Raw genomic sequence first — 22,660 nt, 5'->3', positions numbered from 1 at the left:
GTCAACTCAAGTCAGAAAAGAAATATCAAAAGACTAATTTTCAAAATGAAATTAAGACCTTGTTTTTATACTGCTTAAAATAGTAAGTTTCATTTAAGGAAGTTAAAGAATGATAACAGACAATGTGATGTTCGTAAGGATAAATGAACCAATACTACGGATTTGTTTTATCCCAGCAATAGATTAACTGAGCTAAATTCGACATAAGAAATTTGTGTCCTGAATGCCCATCAATTCTGTATTTTTTATTGGCCTTATCAACTTTCTGATTCGAGCGCCAATGATGGGTCTTTTGAAGACAAAAAATGCATCTGGCGTACAAAATTTCTATGCTAGTATCTATGATGAGCGTTTGAGTTGATTGCAACTTTCCATTAAACATCTTTTGTTTTGTATAATTTATCAGATATAAATGAATGTGCATCTGGACCATGTGAACACGGAGGTAGCTGTACTGATGAAGTGAATGGATACACCTGCACATGTGCTCCAGGTTATAATGGAGTTCACTGTGAAAGAGGTAAGTCTTTGTCATTCAACGGGGTTTGTCAGCTGAAGTCAACCAATAAATAATTAAAGACTTATTTTCGAAATCTAAATTCAGTCCTTTTTTATATTTATTGTTGAGTTTGTTTAACTTTAGAAAGTTATAGATTGGTGAGTTATGAGGTGTGAAAGGATTTGGTGACCAAATTATCAGGATTTTCTTTCCCAGGAATAGATTACATTAGCTGCCTTTGACAAATGTTTATGATATTTGGGTCCGCAATGCTCTTCAACTTTGTACTTATTTATGCCATTGTTTCACTTTTTTATTAGAGCGCCATCGATCAGTCTTTTGCAGACAAAACGCACGTCTGACGTACACAATTTCTATGCTAGTATATATTGTGAGCTTTTGTGTTGATTGCATCTTCCCATTAAACATCTTTTGTTTTGTATAATTTAACAGATATCAATGAATGTGCATCTGGACCATGTGAACACGGAGGTAGCTGTACAGATAACGTGAATGGATACACATGTGCATGTGTCCCCGGATATGACGGAGTTCATTGTGAAATAAGTAAGAAGACAGTTTTTTTTATTAGTTTCATCCTATTCTATCATTTGTAATTAAATGATATATTCTGCTGTATGTTGTAAGAACAACACAGATTTGCCTTGAGTTCATAGAATTTGGAGAAGGTTATAAAATATGAAATATGTTGATTCATTGATTGCAGATGTAAAGGGCAGAACCTTTTGACGCACATCATTGCTTATAAAACAACTCACTTTACTTTTTCAATACATTCAGATATAGACGAATGTGCTCCAAAGCCATGTGAGAATGGAGGTACCTGTACTGATGGAATAAACGAATACACCTGCACATGTGCCGCTGGATATACAGACAATAACTGTCAAACAAGTAAGACAAAATGGAAACATTTTAGAATCCAACAGTGGTTTTCATCCCTTTGTTAAACAAAAGTAAGGAACATTTGAAAATATGTGTGGTACTTCACACATTGAAATATAGTGAGTTTTTAGGACAAAAACTCAATATGTCTTCTAATGATAAAGTGTATTGTATATGTCGAAAGCATATTATCTCAACGTGAGGCTTCCTCTGTCGAAGCTTCAGTCAGAAAATATGATTTACTTGCTATAAAATTTGATGTCATTTTAAATATGTACACATACGGAACTTGATTGTCTGACTAAGTATAAGTTTTTGTAGGGTACCAATTGTACCACCTTTACTATTTTCTGGTCTGTTTACACATATCATCTTTTTGTTTACAGATATTGATGAATGTGCGTCTGCACCTTGTGATAATGGAGGTAGCTGTACAGATGAGGTGAATGGATACACCTGCACATGTGCTCCAGGTTATAATGGAGTTCATTGTGAAATAGGTAAGGTTTTGTGAATACATTGGATTTGTCAACTCAAGTCAGAAAAGAAATATCAAAAGACTAATTTTCAAAATGAAATTAAGACCTTGTTTTTATACTGCTTTAAATAGGAAGTTTCATTTAAAGAAGTTAAAAAATGATAACAGACAATGTGATGTTCGTAAGGATAAATGAACAAATACTACGGATTTGTTTTATCCCAACAATAGATTAACTGAGCTAAATTCGACAAAAGAAATTTGTGTCCTGAATGCCCATCAATTTTGTATTTTTTATTGGCCTTATCAACTTTCTGATTCAAGCGCCAATGATGGGTCTTTTGAAGACAAAAAATGCATCTGGCGTACAAAATTTCTATGCTAGTATCTATGATGAGCGTTTGAGTTGATTGCAACTTTCCATTAAACATCTTTTGTTTTGTATATTTTAACAGATATAAATGAATGTGCATCTGGACCATGTGCACACGGAGGTAGCTGTACTGATGAAGTGAATGGATACACCTGCACATGTGCTCCAGGTTATAATGGAGTTCACTGTGAAAGAGGTAAGTCTTTGTCATTCAGCGGGGTTTGTCAGCTGAAGTCACCCAATAAATAATTAAAGACTGATTTTTGAAATCTAAATTCAGTCCTTTTTTATATTTATTGTTAAGTTTGTTTAACTTTAGAAAGTTAAAGATTGGTGAGTTATGAAGTGTGAAAGGATTTGGTGACCAAATTATCAGGATTTTCTTTCCCAGGAATAGATTACATTAGCTGCCGTTGACAAATGTTTATGATATTTGGGTCCGCAATGCTCTTCAACTTTGTACTTATTTATGCCATTGTTTCACTGTTTTATTAGAGCGCCATCGATCAGTCTTTTGCAGACAAAACGCACGTCTGACGTACACAATTTCTATGCTAGTATATATTATGAGCTTTTGGAAGATTGCATCTTCCCATAAAATATCTTTTGTTTTGTATAATTTAACAGATATCAATGAATGTGCATCTGGACCATGTGAACACGGAGGTAGCTGTACAGATAACGTGAATGGATACACATGTGCATGTGTCCCCGGATATGACGGAGTTCATTGTGAAATAAGTAAGAAGGCAGTTTTTTTTATTAGTTTCATCCTATTCTATCATTTGTAATTAAATGATATATTCTGCTGTATGTTGTAAGAACAACACAGATTTGCCTTGAGTTCATAGAATTTGGAGAAGGTTATAAAATATGAAATATGTTGATTCGTTGATTGCAGATGTAAAGGGCAGAACCTTTTGACGCACATCATTGCTTATAAAACAACTCACTTTACTTTTTCAATACATTCAGATATAGACGAATGTGCTCCAAAGCCATGTCAGAATGGAGGTACCTGTACTGATGGAATAAACGAATACACCTGCACATGTGCCGCAGGATATACAGACAATAACTGTCAAACAAGTAAGACAAAATGGAAACATTTTAGAATCCAACAGTGGTTTTCATCCCTTTGTTAAACAAAAGTAAGGAACATTTGAAAATATGTGTGGTACTTCACACATTGAAATATAGTGAGTTTGTAGGACAAAAACTCAATATGTCTTCTAATGATAAAGTGTATTGTATATGTCGAAAGCATATGATCTCAACGTGAGGCTTCCTCTGTCGAAGCTTCAGTCAGAAAATATGATTTACTTGCTTTAAAATTCGATGTCATTTTAAATATGTACACATACGGAACTTGATTGTCTGACTAAGTATAAGTTTTTGTAGGGTACCAATTGTACCACCTTTACTATTTTCTGGTCTGTTTACACATATCATCTTTTTGTTTACAGATATTGATGAATGTGCGTCTGCACCTTGTAATAATGGAGCTAGCTGTACAGATGAGGTGAATGGATACACCTGCACATGTGTTCCAGGTTATAATGGAGTTCATTGTGAAATAGGTTAGGTTTTGTAAATACATTGGATTTGTCAACTCAAAACAGAAAAGAAATATCAAAAGACTAATTTTCAAAATGAAATTAAGACCTTGTTTTTATACTGCTTTAAATAGTAAGTTTCATTTAAGGAAGTTAAAGAATGATAACAGACAATGAGATGTTCGTATGGATAAATGACCAATTACTACGGATTTTTTTTATCCCAACAATAGATTACCTGAGCTAAATTCGACAAAACTTTAAAAAATTTGTGTCCTGAATGCCCATCAATTCTGTATTTTTTATTGGCCTTATCAACTTTCTGATTCGAGCGCCAATGATGGGTCCTTTGAAGACAAAAAATGCATCTGGCGTACAAAATTTCTATGGTAGTATCTATGATGAGCGTTTGAGTTGATTGCAACTTTCCATTAAACATCTTTTGTTTTGTATAATTTAACAGATATAAATGAATGTGCATCTGGACCATGTGAACACGGAGGTAGCTGTACTGATGAAGTGAATGGATACACCTGTACATGTGCTCCAGGTTATAATGGAGTTCACTGTGAAAGAGGTAAGTCTTTGTCATTCAGCGGGGTTTGTCAGCTGAAGTCAACCAATAAATAATTAAAGACTGATTTTCGAAATCTAAATTCAGTCCTTTTTATATTTATTGTTCAGTTTGTTTAACTTTAGAAAGTTATAGAATGGTGAGTTATGAGGTGTGAAAGGATTTGGTGACCAAATTATCAGGATTTTCTTTCCCAGGAATAGATAACATTAGCTGCCTTTGACAAATGTTTATGATATTTGGGTCCGCAATGCTCTTCATCTTTGTACTTATTTATGCCATTGTTTCACTTTTTTATTAGAGCGCCATCGATCAGTCTTTTGCAGACAAAACGCACGGCTGACGTACACAATTTCTATGCTAGTATATATTATGAGCTTTTGTGTTGATTGCATCTTCCCATTAAACATCTTTTGTTTTGTATAATTTAACAGATATCAATGAATGTGCATCTGGACCATGTGAACACGGAGGTAGCTGTACAGATAACGTGAATGGATACACATGTGCATGTGTCCCCGGATATGACGGAGTTCATTGTGAAATAAGTAAGAAGACAGTTTTTTTTATTAGTTTCATCCTATTCTATCATTTGAAATTAAATGAGATATTCTGCTGTATGTAGTGAGAACAACACAGATTTGCCTTGAGTTCATAGAATTTGGTGAAGGTTATAAAATATGAAATATGTTGATTCATTGATTGCAGATGTAAAGGGCAGAACCTTTTGACGCACATCATTGCTTATAAAACAACTGACTTTACTTTTTTAATACATTCAGATATAGACGAATGTGCTCCAAAGCCATGTCAGAATGGAGGTACCTGTACTGATGGAATAAACGAATACACCTGCACATGTGCCGCTGGATATACAGACAATAACTGTCAAACAAGTAAGACAAAATGGAAACATTTTAGAATCCAACAGTGGTTTTCATCCCTTTGTTAAACAATAGTAAGGAACATTTGAAAATATTTGTGGTACTTCACACATTGAAATATAGTGAGTTTGTAGGACAAAAACTCAATATTTCTTCTAATGATAAAGTGTATTGTATATGTCGAAAGCATATGATCTCAACGTGAGGCTTCCTCTGTCGAAGCTTCAGTCAGAAAATATGATTTACTTTTCATAAAATTTTATGTCATTTTAAATATGTACACATGCTGAACTTGATTGTCTGACTAAGTATAAGTTTTTGTAGGGTACCAGTTGTACCACCCTTACTATTTTCTGGTCTGTTTACACATATCATCTTTTTGTTTACAGATATTGATGAATGTGCGTCTGCACCTTGTGATAATGGAGGTAGCTGTACAGATGAGGTGAATGGATACACCTGCACATGTGCTCCAGGTTATAATGGAGTTCATTGTGAAATAGGTAAGGTTTTGTCAATCCATGGGGTTTGTCAGCTCAAGTCAGAAAAGAAATATCAAAAGACTGATTTTCAAAATGAAATTAAAACCTTGTTTTTATACTGCTTTAAATAATAAGTTTCATTTAAGGAAGTTAAAGAATGATAACAGACAATGTGATGTTCGTAAGGATAAATGTACAAATACTACGGATTTGTTTTATCCCAACAATAGATTACCTGAGCTGAATTCGACAAAAGAAATTTGTGTCCTGAATGCCCATCAATTCTGTATTTTTTATTGGCCTTTAACTTTCTGATTCGAGCGCCAATGATGGGTCCTTTGAAGACAAAAAATGCATCTGGCGTACAAAATTTCTATGCTAGCATCTATGATGAGCGTTTGAGTTGATTGCAACTTTCCATTAAACATCTTTTGTTTTGTATAATTTAACAGATATAAATGAATGTGCATCTGGACCATGTGAACATGGAGGTAGCTGTACTGATGAAGTGAATGGATACACCTGTACATGTGCTCCAGGTTATAATGGAGTTCACTGTGAAAGAGGTAAGACTTTGTCATTCAGCGGGGTTTGTCAGCTGAAGTCAACCAATAAATAATTAAAGACTTATTTTCGAAATCTAAATTCAGTCCTTTTTTATATTTATTGTTCAGTTTGTTTAACTTTAGAAAGTAATAGAATGGTGAGTTAGGAGGTGTGAAAGGATTTGGTGACCAAATTATCAGGATTTTCTTTCCCAGGAATAGATTGCATTAGCTATCTTTGACAAATGTTTTTGATATTTGTGTCTGCAATGCTCTTCAACTTTGTACTTATTCATGCCATTGTTTTACTTTTTTTATTAGAGCGCCATCGATCAGTCTTTTGCAGCCAAAACGCACGTCTGACGTACACAATTTCTATGCTAGTATATATGATGAGCTTTTGTATTGATTGCATCTTCCCATAAAATATCTTTTGTTTTGTATAATTTAACAGATATCAATGAATGTGCATCTGGACCATGTGAACACGGAGGTAGCTGTACAGATAACGTGAATGGATACACATGTGCATGTGTCCCCGGATATGACGGAGTTCATTGTGAAATAAGTAAGAAGACAGTTTTTTTTTAATAGTGTCATCCTATTCTATCATTTGTAATTAAATGCGATATTCTGCTGTATGCTGTGAGAACAACACAGATTTGCCTTGAGTTCATAGAATTTTGGTGAAGGTTATAAAATATAAAATATGTTGATTCATTGATTTCAGATGTAAAGGGCAGAACCTTTTGACGCACATCATTGCTTATAAAACAACTCACTTTACTTTTTCAATACATTCAGATATAGACGAATGTGCTCCAAAGCCATGTCAGAATGGAGGTACCTGTACTGATGCAATAAACGAATACACCTGCACATGTGCCGCTGGATATACAGACAATAACTGTCAAACAAGTAAGACAAAATTGAAACATTTTAAAATCCAACAGTGGTTTTCATCCCTTTGTTAAACAATAGTAAGTAACATTTGAAAAACATGTGTGGTACTTCACACATTGAAATAAAGTGAGTTTGTAGGTCAAAATCTCAATATTTCTTTTAATGATAATGTGTATTGTATATGTCGAAAGCATATGATCTCAACGTGAGGCTTCCTCTGTCGAAGCTTCAGTCAGAAAATATAATTCACTTGCTATAAAATTTGATGTCATTTTAAATATGTACACATACGGAACTTGATTGTCTGACTAAGTATAAGTTTTTGTAGGGTACCAATTGTACCACCTTTACTATTTTCTGGTCTGTTTACACATATCATCTTTTTGTTTACAGATATTGATGAATGTGCGTCTGCACCTTGTGATAATGGAGGTAGCTGTACAGATGAGGTGAATGGATACACCTGCACATGTGCTCCAGGTTATAATGGAGTTCATTGTGAAATAGGTAAGGTTTTGTCAATCCATGGGGTTTGTCAGCTCAAGTCAGAAAAGAAATATCAAAAGACTGATTTTCAAAATGAAATTAAGATCTTGTTTTTATACTGCTTTAAATAGTAAGTTTCATTTAAGGAAGTTCAAAGAATGATAACAGACAATGTGATGTTCGTTAGGATAAATGTACAAATACTACGGATTTTTTTTATCCCAACAAAAGATTACCTGAGCTAAATTCGACAAAACTTTAAGAAATTTGTGTCCTGAATGCTCATCAATTCTGTATTTGTTATTGGCCTTATCAACTTTCTGATTCGAGCGCCAATGATGGGTCCTTTGAAGACAAAAAATGCATCTTGCGTACAAAATTTCTATGCTAGCATCTATGATGAGCGTTTCAGTTGATTGCAACTTTCTATAAACATTTTTTATTTTGTATAATTTAACAGACATAAATGAATGTGCATCTGGACCATGTGAACATGGAGGTAGCTGTAATGATGAAGTGAATGGATACACCTGTACATGTGCTCCAGGTTATAATGGAGTTCACTGTGAAAGAGGTAAGTCTTTGTCATTCAGCGGGGTTTGTCAGCTCAAGTCAACCAATAAATAAAAGAAGACTGATTTTCGAAATCTAAATTCAGTCCTTTTTATACTATGTATTTATCTCTCTTTTTGTTTAACTTAAGAAATTAAAAAAAATGTAGAGTTATAAGGTGTGAAAGGATTCGGTGACCAAATTTACAGGATATTCTTTCCCAGGAAAAGATTACATTAGCTACTTTTGACAAATGTTTATGATTTTTGGGTCTGCAATGCTCTTTAACTTTGAACTTTGTTTTGCCATTTTTTTATTTTTTATTCAAGCATCACCAATCAGTCTTTCAGAGCCAAAACGCACATCTGTCGTACACAACTTCGATGCTATTATATATTATGAGCTTTTTTTGTTGAATGAATCTTCCCATAAAAGATTTTTTTTATTTAAATTTAACAGATATCAATGAATGTGCATCTGGCCCATGTGAAAACGGAGGTAGTTGTACAGATAATGTGAATGGATACACATGTGCATGTGTCCCCGGATATGACGGAGTTCATTGTGAAATAAGTAAGAAGACAGTTGTTTTATTAGTGTCATCTCATGCTATCATTTGTAATTAAATGAGATATTCTGCTATATAATCTCAGAACATCACAGATTAGCCTTAAATTCATAGAATTTCGGTTGAGGTTACAACATATGAAATATGTTGGTTCATTGATGATGCAGATGTTAAGGGCAGAACGTTTTGATGCAAAAGGTTGCATATGAAACAACTAACTTATCTTTTCCAATCACATTCAGATATTGACGAATGTGCTCCAAAGCCATGTCAGAATTGAGTTACCTGTACTGATGGAATAAAATATTACACCTGCAAATGTGCTGCTGGGTACTAGTATTATAATAACTGTCACAAAAGTAAGACAAAACTGGAACATTTAAGATTCCAGCAGGGTCCCTCCGGTTCCCCATGTAAAACGAAATTAATTAGTATTTGAAAATATTTGTGTAAAATACCATATTGAGTAATAGTGAGTTTCTTTAAAAACCTCAAAATAGCTGCTTATTATGTGTATATGATATAACGGACGCATACAAACTCAACGTGAGGCTTCTCCGTAGAACTGCCAGTTATATATTATGATTTATTGATGTGGAAACTTATTGTCATATTGAATGTGTACACATAATGAACTTGGTTGTCTGACTTGGTACACGTTTTCAAAGGTACATATCGAAACACCTTTACCAATTTCAATGGTCTGTTAACATACATTATATTGTTGTTTACAGATATTGATGAATGTGCGTCTGCACCTTGTAATAATGAAGGTAGTTGTACTGATGAAGTAAATGGATACACCTGCACATGTGCTCCAGGTTATAATGGAGTTCACTGTGAAATAGGTAATATTTTGCTAATCCGTGGTATTTGTCGGCACAAATCAAAAATTAAAATTAGGAAAGACTGATTTTCCAAATCTGATTTAGTCCTGATTCAATAAGTTTTACTTCATGATGTTAAATAATGATAATAAACAACGTTCAAGAAGTTTTAGTTACCAACTACTTATGATTTGCTATTCCAGGAATGTAGATTTCTTTTGTTTGATATGGCAAATCTTTAGAAAAAATAATTGGATCATCAATGCTCTTAAACTATCAGAATTTTTCCTTCATTTCCCCTTTTTGATTTGAGTGTGATTAATAAGTTTTTGCTATCAATAACGCGCGTCTGGTGTTCAACATGTCAATTCTTGTATATATGATGAGATTATTTTTGATTGCGCCTTCCAATTAAACATGTTTCGTTTTGTATGATTTAACAGATATAAACGAATGTGCATCTGCACCATGTGAACACGGAGGTAGCTGTACAGATAATGTGAATGGATACACGTGTTCGTGTGTTCCCGGATATGACGGAGTTCATTGTGAAATAAGTAAGAAGACAGTTATCTATTAGTGTCACCTTATCTTATCATTTGTAATGAAAGAAGATATTCTGTTATATGTTCTGAGTAACAGAATCACAGATTTGCCATTTGCTCATAGAAGTTCGGTTAAAGTTAAAAAATCTGAAATAAAGTGATTCATTGATTGAGGTAGAAAAGGGCAAAACGGTCACATTTTAAATTTTAATAGGGTTTTTAACTCAGTTTGAAACGAAAGGGTTTAATATTTGGGAATTAATTCACATTGGTATACGTAAGACAGTGTCCCTTTTTTTGATTTCTAACCTTCAATTAAACTTAAAAAGCAGAAAATTGATTGGAAAATTATGTTCTAGTGCTCATATTTGCATTGTGATTTTGCCGTTTCAACACATTATTTAAACGTCGGTGTTTGAATGACTATATTATGCTAACTAATAGATAACAAATTCTGAAATATCTTGTTAGGTGATTATGAGTTTTAACATGAAAACGTCACACTAGTTTTGAGAATATTAAATGTTAAACTTTTGGGTTTCAGAGAAAATACAATAAGTGCTTTTTTATTTTCTTTCAATTATGATAAAATAAACCACATCGAACCTTGGACGATTTAGTGTAGTCGAAATTTTCAATATTCGGATGACCCTATTTTCACCTCTAGATTTTTTTATACAGATTTGTATGTTTTCTTTGTCCTTTGTTAATAGGTTGTAATGCTAATATACGTGTTTTATTTCAATTTTGTATATATCAATGTTACATTGGAAGACATTCAAATTAGTTAGTAAACATTTACATTTAAAAAGAACGGTACTTCGGTACTCGCCACAATCTTAAACAACGTAACTTACCACTTGTAAATGAACGATAAATTTTCAGACATTGACGAGTGTGAACACATTCCCTGTAAAAATGGAGGGAGTTGTACAGATGGAACAAATGAATATAGTTGCGCATGTGTTCCCGGGTATGATGGGAGTGACTGTGAAATAAATGAGAATAAAATTAATATAAATGATAATAGCGTAATGATGCATTGGCGGAACTAATCTAAATTTGTGTAGCCCATATTTATCAGCAAATAGTTTTGTTTTTATTAATGGCAATCATGCTTTAGCTTTGGTAATGAATATAGATAGAACGTGCATATTGACAATAAGAAGAACAAAACCTAAAAGAATTAAGTAAGAAATAGAGATCATTATTATACCTCAGTACGTTTTTTCTATATAAAAAATAATGAAATAGTTGTGCTATTTCATTCCACAGAACCATTTGCCAGTCAATAGTTTCAAAGACTATTGCCCCGGTTAATAGTTCCATAATCATCTTTCCTGTACTTTTTCATGCTTATTTTTCATTGGACAATAATGATGTCATTGACTACTCTGCTTGGTTTCGTATGATTTGTAACGCCAAACTCACCTTTATGTTGTAAAAGATGGAGTCTGTTTGTGTTGATTGTAATTTTACTTACGAGAAGCAATTATAAAAGAGAAAGAAAATCTCCAATGAAATGTTTTTAAAAGATCTAAAATATAGTAACTTATTCATAATATGGATTCGCTCTCCGTATATCAAAAGTGAATTAAATTTGCGTTTGTCGTAATTTAGATAGAATTTATTATAAGCACGGAAAGTTAAACACAAGTATTTCTAGTCTTTTTTGAAATTAATGAAATATTTATAAATACAAAACGAATTATAAAAAAAAGTACAGTTCACCGTGTGCATGTATAAAAGTTATGTAACATTTTTCTTTTCTTTCAGATGATATATTTACACTTTTAAAAAATTAGTTATTTGGTATATCAAACACTTAATGGCTGTTTTGTTCAGTATAATAAAACACCTAATGACTGGGTGTACGGATAATAACAAGTTTGTTGTCCCTTCGCATACCAAATATTACTCTCGGCTTTGCCTCGAGCAATAGTTGGTATCTCAGGGACAACAAACTTGCTATTACCCTCACACCCAGTCAATAGGTGTATAATAAACATTTTGGGAGGAAGGTCACAAATGGTCTTTGTAAAATGCTTAAGTTCATGTGCCAATCAATAGGCTACTTTCTACAAATTTTTGACAATGATAAGAACGTTCGCAAGTGAGTTTTAATGACAGTTTTTGAATCTTGTTTATCATTTTTCCCCTTTAACATGAATCATGTTGCTTAAAATTAATGTTCAATGGTAAGTAGTGTCTGGCAAAGTGTCTAACTATAACTTTCTAAACTAAGTGTTTGACTGGGAAAAAAGACCAACAATCAGAGTATAACAATTTACATAAAACATCATTATCTTTTGTTCATATCATTGCAGATATTAACGAGTGTGAATCTGATCCTTGTAATAATGGAGGTACATGTAATGATGAAGTTAATGGGTACAGTTGTGAATGTGCTCCAGGATATACGGACGACACCTGCCAAACAGGTAAGATTATATTTAAATGTTACATCGTTATCCGATCATTTGTCACATATAATTGATGTTGTCTCATTGATACAAAACATAACGTGAACGGTCTATTTTGAATTTCAATTTTGCATTTGAAATATTCCCAACGATCTATCAAATATATATTAAAACAAACTTGATATTTGTAGATATTGACGAATGTGCACCGTTACCATGTGAGAATGATGGGAGCTGTGAAGACAGAGTAAATGGATACCATTGTTCATGTGTTGGTCAATTTTATGGAGAAAACTGTCAAAACCGTAAGTTAACTTTAGAATTAAAGTGACTCTGCAAAATCAGGCAGCTAGCCAATAACAATACAAGACAAATCAAAGTTGTGTTCACATTATCAGTTTAACAGTACTTTGAGATATTTATGTTATAGATAATGCATATTTTAAGTTTTTTCTTGTCGTAGAACACACCGAGGGGTGTCAAGATTGATCAAATGAAAGACCGACCGGAAGGAGGTCTTCCTTTGAACAATCCTGACACCCCGAGGTGTGTTCTACGACAAGAAAAACCTTAAAATATGCATTATCTGACTTATATACCGTCAAAAAATATTTATTAAATAAAGATTTGTAAAATTTAGTATCCTATTTTACCGACAACACTTAAGTGGGATATTCCTTTCTAATGTGTTCAGTTTGAAATACGCCCTGGGGCTCATTTAGAATGTGAAATAAAACTCACTAAATAATTTAAACATTATTATCCATACACAATAAAAATATTACTGTAACTGCATGAAGTAAGACACAAATGTATTGTTACCATCCGATAACGGTGTATGACAAATACAAGACACATTGTAAGTAATTTATTGTACCACTTAGCTTATGGAAAAGGGGGAGGGTATGTTCTTTTTCTATTTGTTATGTTATTTCTATCACGAAAAAGTGGTTATTTGTTTTAACAGTTTTAGTTGAATCAAATGAATATTTCAGAAAGATTAGATTGTCTTTTGAATAGCAATACATTTATTAAAAGATAATCAGGATATAATTATATACCATCCGCACTCGCTCCTTTCGTGAGTTACGCTAATGGTATTCAATATAATATAAGATATCTTATTAGTTGATCATTTGATAGAGTAAAAGGTATACATAAATTTAAAAAAGTTAAGAACTGACACGAAGACGAATATAAATACATGTACGTCACAGTATGATTTCCTATTCAGTGTGTATCGTTCTGAACATGCATGAAATATTTGCCCCTGGACGTTAACCAAGAAACCAAAAAATCAATCAACAAATTCAGTTTGACTCGATAAGATTTTCAAAATCTTACACACGAAGATGTTAAATCTGGATTTATCTTATGAAAGTCTACATTAAAATTCATCTGACATATATGATGTTTCTTTCTTGTTGCGATAAATTTACAAAACTTCACGTACTTCACGTTATTTGTTTCTAAAATTAAAATGCGGGACTAAAAAAACGGTTTCTTTTACACCTATCATCGATTGAACTTTAGAAAATAAATTTCCAAATCGGCAACAAAAAACTATTAGACTAATAAAGTTTGAAGTAAATCATAGATTGCATGTTTATCAAGGAAAATAATGACCTCACACAGGTCATTATGTTATGCATTGGAGCATAAATCATTGAAACATGGTATCGTCCGGGTTGATTCTGAAAAAGAATGACCTGTCGTTCTGAAAGAAAATAACTCCATATAGGTATATAAAAACCTCGTTTTAAATAAACCGACACGCTGAATTCCAAATGTTTCATGCTATTTAACAGGCTAAACTATAAATTCAGTATCATGATATGGTACCCTTTAGTTACCCTTTCACGCCATTGCGACTTGGAATCGACCTGTCTTTAATCTTAATTTTCAATACTGTATGCCTTGGAAAAATCAGCAGCAAATCTTTAAAAATAATATGTTTGATATAATCAAGTGAAACGTGCTACCTCGAGAACGCAAGTCTTAGCTCTAGTAGTCTATTTAAAAAAAATCGCGAAAACGTTAACAAACTTGAGTAACCTTTCAAAAAGGTGAATCAAAAATGCAGAGTTTTGATTTAATGTTTGTAGATGATGGTGGATGGTCTATATGGAGTGAGTTTTCGGTATGTTCGACAACTTGTGGTAGTGGTATACAGATTTCAACGAGAGATTGTTCCAGCCCAGAACCAATTGGTGGTGGTAAAAACTGTGAAGGAGAACAATACAAGACTCAAACATGTTCTAATGAAGCAGAGTGTGCAGGTTTGGAAATATTCTTTTTTAAAGTTTAATCTTTTATCAAATGAAGGAAATTGTAAATACACAAGTTCATAATTGTAAATCAACTCATCGTAGATACCAGGATTTACATTTTATATTAACGCCAGACGTGCGTTTCGTCTACAAAAGACTCATCAGTGACGTTCGAATCGAAAAATGTTAAAAAGACAAAATATAGTACGAAGTTGAAGAGCATTGAGAACCAAAAATTCGGAAAGGTAGAAAAGCCTTAGTATATTAAAAATTAAAAGTTTTGTTAATAGTTAGATTAGGTATAGTTTTCAACATATCAATAATATGTTAAATAACAAAAAAACTTAATTATGCTCTTCAACTTCGTACTAGTACTTGATTTGACTTTAGAACTGTTTTCGTCTGAGCGTCACTGGTTAGTCTTGTGTGGACGAAACGCGCGTCTTGCGTATTAAATTCCAAACCTTGTAACTTGTTTTAGCTATTACTCGTGTGCTTCTTTGTTCTTTGTGTTCTCCCATTTATTAATATTGTAGTCCTGTCATGTAATGTTGTCATTTAAATGTTATATTTAACATTGCAATAGAGACGGGAGGTTTGGTATTCCACAAAACGATGTTCAACCCACCATTTTTTGTTCTAAAATGTCCTGTACCAAGTCTGGCAAATGGCCATTGTTATATTATAGTTTGTTTCTGTATGTGTTACAATTTAATGTTGTATTCTGTTGTGTCGTAGCTATCCTCTTTTATTTGAGGTTTTCCCCTCAGATTTAACCCCGATTTTGATTTTTATTTCTAAATCGATTTATAAATTTTGAACAGCGGTTTACTACTGTTGCCTTTATTTTCAACTCCCAACAAATGCATTAAAATCACATTAAGTAATATTAACTACACATTTAATATACCAACAATATTGTACAGAAGACAAAAACGATGTCCAAATATAATAAAAAGAAACAATTACGACTTATGTTGTAAACTTTTGTATTTAAAATTACCATTCATTTCAAATCGGAACTCAATTTCAATGAAAGTTCGATATAGGACTGGTGCAAACAAATGCAGCGGGTTAAAATGATTTAACAAACGCTAGTATGAACTTATACCCAATAGTTATTATTATTTAACTACACTATCGAATGATATATTTTAGTAGGACGTTTTGGTATGTCACCATTTTGAATAACATTAATTTTTTTTTTTATTTCAGAGTCTCCATTCGTCAACTCAGGTAAATTACTCTTTCTTAATCATTTCTGTGTTTTTGAAAATGATATTCCTGATAGAAGGTTAAAGTCACACACAAATGCCCTCATTAAAAGTTGAACCACTTCCGATCTCAAAGACTTAACAAAACCTTCACTCGGGGAACTATAATTCATCCTAGAATATAATCATGACAAACAGTTTACACTAATAAATAAGGGCGATATACCTAGAGAAAATCAACGACCTTCCGCAGAAATTATTGCCTGATACATGTTGGATATTGGTTGCTTTTCCTTATTAATGTATAATCTCTGGTTTTGTTTCGTCAAGTAGAATAGCAATAATATATGCTCCCAATAAATTTTTGATTTATAGTATTCATGTGGTGTATGTGTAAGAAGCGTTGATGTAACAGCAACTAATTAAATAAGTTAGTAGAAATAAAAAGTGATTAAAGGCGAAATGTTTAACGAATATATACTTTTTACATTTTAATCTGTAATTAATTGTAGGACAACTGCATTTATAAGATCAAACTAGTTTATATAACAAAATTCATCATTGTTTAGAGATAGTGAATACTATTGCTAACATCTTTAACACGTGATTCACAAATGGATTGTTAATGGACGTGCTACTGAATAATCTTGTCTCATATGAAGCAGCCAATTTTTTTTGGTTCTTTACATATAGATTTCTGCAGTGGCAAAGCTGACGGCTTCTATTCCAACCAATTGACATGTGATGCGTATTATGTTTGCCGCAATGGTATTACATCTCCAATGTTCTGTGATCATGGTTTACACTGGGACCAGACAAACAAAGTATGCAACCACCCAGACAACGCTGGTTGTACTGTTAATGAACAAAGTGATGACACAAGATCTGGGTATACTTCTGGTCAGTTCACAATTTTTTTTATGAACATCATCCCGGCGTATGTTTTATAATGAAGTTATTTTATAATTCATTTAATGTTTTAAGGCTTATAGAAGAATTCAATGTATCCATGAACAGTTCTATATTTCGGATATACCCAATAGGAACGATTTTGTACTCGAAACACAAGAACATTAACTATATCAATGTTATTGCGCCAGTTGCGCATTTCATAATAAAAGTCTATCCAGAGTACTCGATGCCAAATCTTTTGAATATTAAAAACCTTCTACAAACGGTTAAAAAGCTGTTAAACCAGACAGGAAAAAGTCGAACCCTGGCGAGGATTCAGAGATTTACATAAGAGATATGTATGACGTGACGTAATCTTTATCAGTCACAGTTTATACAAAAGTGTTATCAAGCCCCAATGTGTACTTCGTCATGTGTCATAAAAAAATACACAAAAGAAATAAGTTGTACTTCATTAACATATATAAAATATAGTGTAAATTATATGTTTTTTTTTCAATTTCTCACACCAAATCCACCAATATTATACATAGAGGAGAACTCCCGTGATGATATTTGTGTCTCGAGTTGATACAGGTATGATTTTTAAAACGCCAAATGATGTTCTCATTTAATCTCTAATCAAATATGCAACCGAACGCTGCATCTTTAGGTTTTGTCCAAATATATACATTGCAATGAACAGTATATATTATGTCAATAGAACGTTGCATTATTTGTTCTTTCAGACATGTGCATTGCAAAGAACGAAGGAGATTTTGTTGCGGATCCATATGACTGCTCAATATATTACCGCTGTGTTCATGGAGCCGCCGTGCAGATGAATTGTGTTGAAGGACTGCATTGGTCGGTTACTCTTTCAACATGTGCTTACCCAGCAGATGCTAATTGTACTCCGATGTCAGGTATGTTTACAGAGAGATTATTTAAGAAAAAAGACAAGTTATAAAATCCTTGGTATGGGCTTTCTTTATACTAGTCAATTGCAAATATCGGAATATCCTTGATTTTCATTTTTTTGAGACACCATTGGCAACTTAAACAAGTGTCAGCATGGTAAGGAAGCTAACTCCCTATCCGAGTATTTGTATAAAAAGACAAAGTCGGAAAGCTAGACTTGTAACTTTATTATCGAATACAATACAAATGGATTAATGAGTAGCTTGATACTTTTATTTGGAACCAGTAGCTAAATAAACCAAATAGCCATAATCTGTGAGTCACTTTTGTTTTTGTAAGTGTAATTTATAATCTGAATATATTTGACAGTTGATGGTGGATGGACTGATTGGAGTTGGAGTAAATGTTCAGTGTCATGTGGGAGTGGGACACAAACAGGGAGCAGATCTTGTACAAACCCAGCACCACTGCATGGGGGAAATGCATGTGTTGGGGAAACAACAAAAGTTCAGGAGTGTAATTCTTACCTCTGCCAAGGTTGGTCAAGACTTTAATAAATATAATACTAAAATGTCTGATAGCAGCTGTATTCATGCTAATTCATCTCCTCATTAATATGTAGGTTTTCTCATTTTAATGGAACCACACACACACTGCACGTTATGAAAATTACGCAATACACTCCAACATGGCAAAGGTTTTAAGAATCACTTTCAAATCTTGAATCATGTTTACTTTGGTTCGATCATGGTAAAATCAAAAACATGAATTGTGACTGTGCTATTCTGATTGTCTTCGCTTTTTGTTAAAAAATCAAGAGCAAACGTGAGTAGATCAGTTCAAAGGTAAAGTGTTTTGCAATACTAAAAACCCTACAATTCGCCTTTCTGATTAAGATAAAATATTTGTTTCATCCTTTAACCCGACATGCACACAATTCCAATCAAGTTTTGCTAATTTGTTTTTCAGATGGCCAATGCTTGACTGTGAGATGTGATAGCTGGCAGTATGCTAGACATGAATGCGAAGTTACAGGCCTGACATCTAATAGCTTGTTGTACAGTATGACGCTCTTAAAACAATACTCTCCTATTTCGGACGGTGAATGCACAGATGGTTATTCGTTTGGATATAACACAACAGGAGTGTGGGTAGATGAAGGATGTCGGGCAGATTTCAGTGTTTGTTTTATACCAGGTAATTGTGAATTTCTGCGTCGCCAATAGCACTAGTAGAGTTAGTTACGTAAATATATGCCCGTCCGATTGTCAGAACTACCAATCGTCGAAATTTTCCCTAAATTTTTTTAGTCGAATACACATTTCTAGAAAGTGAGGGCCTCAGAGAAGATTAGTTTATTGTAACTAACTGAGTTTACCCTTTTGAATAAAGAATTTATTATTATTATTATTATTATTATTGTTATTATTATTATTATTATTATTATTATTATAACAAAACTAAGATTGTAGTTGAAAATCAGTTTCAAAATTAAACAGACTAAACAATTTTAAACAAATGTACAATGTAGTATACCAGAAATGTATGTAGTCTCATTTGCAACTTTGACATCCCGTTGTGTTACCTATGTCATGCAAAATTGTGGTGAAATTTCAAATAAAGTAAAAAGGGCACGATAAGTAGCGACATACATATCACATGAGTTCCTTCCATTTAGGAGATATTTTCTATAGCAACTTTAAAATAAAGATTAAGTAGACCTTGATTTGTATTGTAGAGTATAATGACTGTGGTTCCGATCCCTGCCAGAATGGTGCCTCTTGTGAGGATGGACCTGGAACATATACATGTACATGTGAGGGATACTTTAGTGGAATCAATTGTGAACATCGTAAGTAATAGGTCTGTTGAAATTGTAATGGTCAGCATCGCTATAGGTTTGACCGTCTTTGTGTATTTGATTCATTGATTAAAAAACAAGAAAGGGAAGTAGACAATACAAATGTCGGCAAAATACGGAGGAGTTGTTCAAAACAATTCTACGAACAGAAAAAAAGTAAATGACATGAAGATAACAGATCTACAAATATAACAATGAAAACTACGTATGAGTTTTATGGTTACAGAAAGGGGCTTCATATGTCTAAAGGTTTGTTAAGCTTACCTTTGGATTACGTGTGTAGTCCTTACATATTATATTTCGCTTAAACGCTTTTTATTTGAGCGTCACTGACGAGTCTTATGTAGACGAAACACTCGTCTGGCGTATTAAGTTATAATCCTGGTACCTTTGGTAAATATTAAAGACCATTTTGTTTATTCGTACATTGCATACAGGGCATTACAGTTGAATTAAAAGATAATTGTTGATATTCACAGTTTTAAACATATCAAACGTAAAAATAAGAGACCGGAGATTCTTTGGGGTAACACAAACTCATTATTAAATCGAATCAAGCTAACAATACGATGGTAAAAAATCCCAAAAAGTTACAATAAAAAAGACAAAAGAAACAATATACTAGTATACAGATAAATATGAAAAATGATGGCTGATTTAAAGGAGGCACAACAAAACAAGGCTGGGATTGGGTGGTAAAATGAGGTTATCCGATAGGAAACGAAGATCATGTTAAATGTGTGACATCTTAGTAAGGATTTTTGTATAAATCGAAGATTTTGTGGTATGATTCTATGATTTTTGTATAATTCTAAGATTTTGGTATAATTCTAGGAATTGAATGTCCTGAACCAGAAGATGTCGGAAATGCTACAATGAACATGACTGGAATTTCTCCAACTGATACCGTTAGTTATACCTGTGATGAGTATTACAAACGTAAAGACGGTGATATGTACAGGGTTTGTCAAATTAATGGAGAATGGAATGGAACACTTCCATCATGTGGTACGTTAGGGCGTTTTTGATTATATTTTGACCATAATAATATCAATACCTTTAACTAATTTGTTCGTATGACATCTACAATAATTTTTTCTTTTGTGGCCTATTATTACAAAATGCATTTTGACGCTATATACCAAGACAATAACAATCAAAACCAAGGAGTAAACAAAAACTAGACACACCAAAAGACTTTTACATCAATAGTTATAAATGATATTTCTTTGGTCAGTTTGGTAATGATGAAAGGTTATTATAACTGAGGAAGAATATCGGATATGATTTCTGACACACTTTTGTCATCATGGCCAAGTATGAATAAAGAAGCGTAGCGCAGATGCCTGAAGTATTTGTTTATTCGAAGGACAAATATACGAGTTTTACTCATCAATAGGCAGAATTTTTACCACTCTTCACGTAAAAAAGAAAGATATTTGTATATTGTCTTTTTTTTTTTGTAATTATAACAGAACTGATTGATTGCGGCAGACCCGAAGAACATTCCACCACGCAATTGCAATTGTTTGAAACAGGTCCAGGACAGATCGCCACCTACGTCTGCAAAGAAGAGTCACCGGTCCTCGCTACAGGCAATCTGACTAGAACATGTCTAATGATTGGTGAATGGGACGGCCATACACCTGAATGTATGATGCATCCAGGTATATATCAAAATAATAAAATGCTTATTGATTTGGAAAATAATATTGGAACAGTAAACAGAACCAATAAAATGCACAACAAACGAAGTTTCCTTAAACACTTTTATCTCAGTTTAATATAAAATGCACTTTTTGTTCGAAAGTCTTCATGGCTATCAACAAGTTAAGCATGCCAGCTAAGTATTGTTATAATGTAAATTACACAATAAACCAACAAATACTGCAAAATAAGACTTAGAAAGATGCATATAATATAAAACAAAGTTTGATAATTTGGTGTTAAAAAATGATTTTTCTTCACAGGTGCCCTCCAGTCAAAGGCTTCGAGAATTAATTTCTCCTGGATTATGCTGAACACTATCATATTAATAGGAGTAGCTATGCACATTGCCAATTAACAGGATGTTTATACGATTGGTGTGAATATACAGTATTAACTTTGACAATATGGCAAACAAATTGAGTGTTTGTACATTGTATTTCATACTATTATTTTCTATTAACAAAATTAAAATTTATCATTTACGTACGTCCTACTAACTCTTGAAATATAATCTTAGTATTCCTTTTAATTACATGTTTTACAGTTTTATTTGTTTTATTGTTTTTTCATTGATGTGACGTTTTAGATTTATATCATTGTATACTTTTTAATTTTAACTTATATGGTATATGGTTGTATTGTGTGTAGCAGATCATACTTTTAAGACAAGATTTTAGTTCTTGTACATATGAATATTTGCATATTAATACGATTATGATTCCCTTTATAATTAGAGGGATAATTAATTAGATTAACCAGGTTTGTTTCTCCTGCTGGAAATCATGGAAGATCCACTTATTCTGTTATCCTGTATTTTAGTCTGTGATAAATGCATCTTAGATTTTGTTAAATTTATAGACCAATAAAATATGTTTACTCACAGTTTTACTGATCTGATTAAAATTTCAATCAATTGTCCTAAACTTTTGTCAGGAAGGGAGAATATGACATACAACTCATAAACTTGTCAAGATCTGGACATAACCTAACTACACCACATTTTCGTTATATAATGGTTTTTGAACCATCTATTTAAATGAAAAATGATTCGTTCCCAGAAAAAACATGAAAAGCAACTCAAACCTAATGTAAAAAAAAGAAATACCAAAAGGGGAAAACATGACATCGTGAATAACAATCTCCACACAATATACAAGTATGAACAACAGTTAGCCTTGAATATTTTGGGCTT

At 32.8% G+C, this 22,660-nt stretch overlaps 1 protein-coding gene across 1 annotated transcript in view; it reads left to right on the top strand.

Moving 5' to 3' along the window:
* Positions 1 to 22,350, top strand: part of LOC134702401 (fibrillin-2-like) — a 60,605-nt gene extending 38,255 nt beyond the window's left edge. The window contains exons 47-79 of the mRNA XM_063563304.1: positions 407 to 520; positions 953 to 1,066; positions 1,301 to 1,414; positions 1,792 to 1,905; positions 2,339 to 2,452; positions 2,884 to 2,997; positions 3,232 to 3,345; positions 3,723 to 3,836; positions 4,276 to 4,389; positions 4,821 to 4,934; positions 5,169 to 5,282; positions 5,660 to 5,773; positions 6,205 to 6,318; positions 6,752 to 6,865; positions 7,102 to 7,215; positions 7,594 to 7,707; positions 8,147 to 8,260; positions 8,698 to 8,811; positions 9,541 to 9,654; positions 10,077 to 10,190; positions 11,064 to 11,209; positions 12,424 to 12,619; positions 12,793 to 12,906; positions 14,707 to 14,880; positions 16,087 to 16,107; positions 16,779 to 16,985; positions 17,726 to 17,902; positions 18,267 to 18,434; positions 18,867 to 19,094; positions 19,636 to 19,749; positions 20,593 to 20,766; positions 21,234 to 21,425; positions 21,729 to 22,350. Coding sequence (XP_063419374.1) covers positions 407 to 520; positions 953 to 1,066; positions 1,301 to 1,414; positions 1,792 to 1,905; positions 2,339 to 2,452; positions 2,884 to 2,997; positions 3,232 to 3,345; positions 3,723 to 3,836; positions 4,276 to 4,389; positions 4,821 to 4,934; positions 5,169 to 5,282; positions 5,660 to 5,773; positions 6,205 to 6,318; positions 6,752 to 6,865; positions 7,102 to 7,215; positions 7,594 to 7,707; positions 8,147 to 8,260; positions 8,698 to 8,811; positions 9,541 to 9,654; positions 10,077 to 10,190; positions 11,064 to 11,209; positions 12,424 to 12,619; positions 12,793 to 12,906; positions 14,707 to 14,880; positions 16,087 to 16,107; positions 16,779 to 16,985; positions 17,726 to 17,902; positions 18,267 to 18,434; positions 18,867 to 19,094; positions 19,636 to 19,749; positions 20,593 to 20,766; positions 21,234 to 21,425; positions 21,729 to 21,823 — 4,286 coding nt within the window. The 3' untranslated portion in view covers positions 21,824 to 22,350. The remainder of the gene's footprint in view (positions 1 to 406; positions 521 to 952; positions 1,067 to 1,300; positions 1,415 to 1,791; positions 1,906 to 2,338; positions 2,453 to 2,883; positions 2,998 to 3,231; positions 3,346 to 3,722; positions 3,837 to 4,275; positions 4,390 to 4,820; positions 4,935 to 5,168; positions 5,283 to 5,659; positions 5,774 to 6,204; positions 6,319 to 6,751; positions 6,866 to 7,101; positions 7,216 to 7,593; positions 7,708 to 8,146; positions 8,261 to 8,697; positions 8,812 to 9,540; positions 9,655 to 10,076; positions 10,191 to 11,063; positions 11,210 to 12,423; positions 12,620 to 12,792; positions 12,907 to 14,706; positions 14,881 to 16,086; positions 16,108 to 16,778; positions 16,986 to 17,725; positions 17,903 to 18,266; positions 18,435 to 18,866; positions 19,095 to 19,635; positions 19,750 to 20,592; positions 20,767 to 21,233; positions 21,426 to 21,728) is intronic.
* The last annotated feature ends 310 nt before the right edge of the window (positions 22,351 to 22,660 follow it).

The sequence above is a fragment of the Mytilus trossulus genome, unplaced genomic scaffold (assembly GCF_036588685.1).
Source record: "Mytilus trossulus isolate FHL-02 unplaced genomic scaffold, PNRI_Mtr1.1.1.hap1 h1tg000457l__unscaffolded, whole genome shotgun sequence".
In the NCBI taxonomy this organism is placed as follows: domain Eukaryota; kingdom Metazoa; phylum Mollusca; class Bivalvia; order Mytilida; family Mytilidae; genus Mytilus; species Mytilus trossulus.
This window is presented reverse-complemented; position numbering and strand designations above follow the sequence as displayed.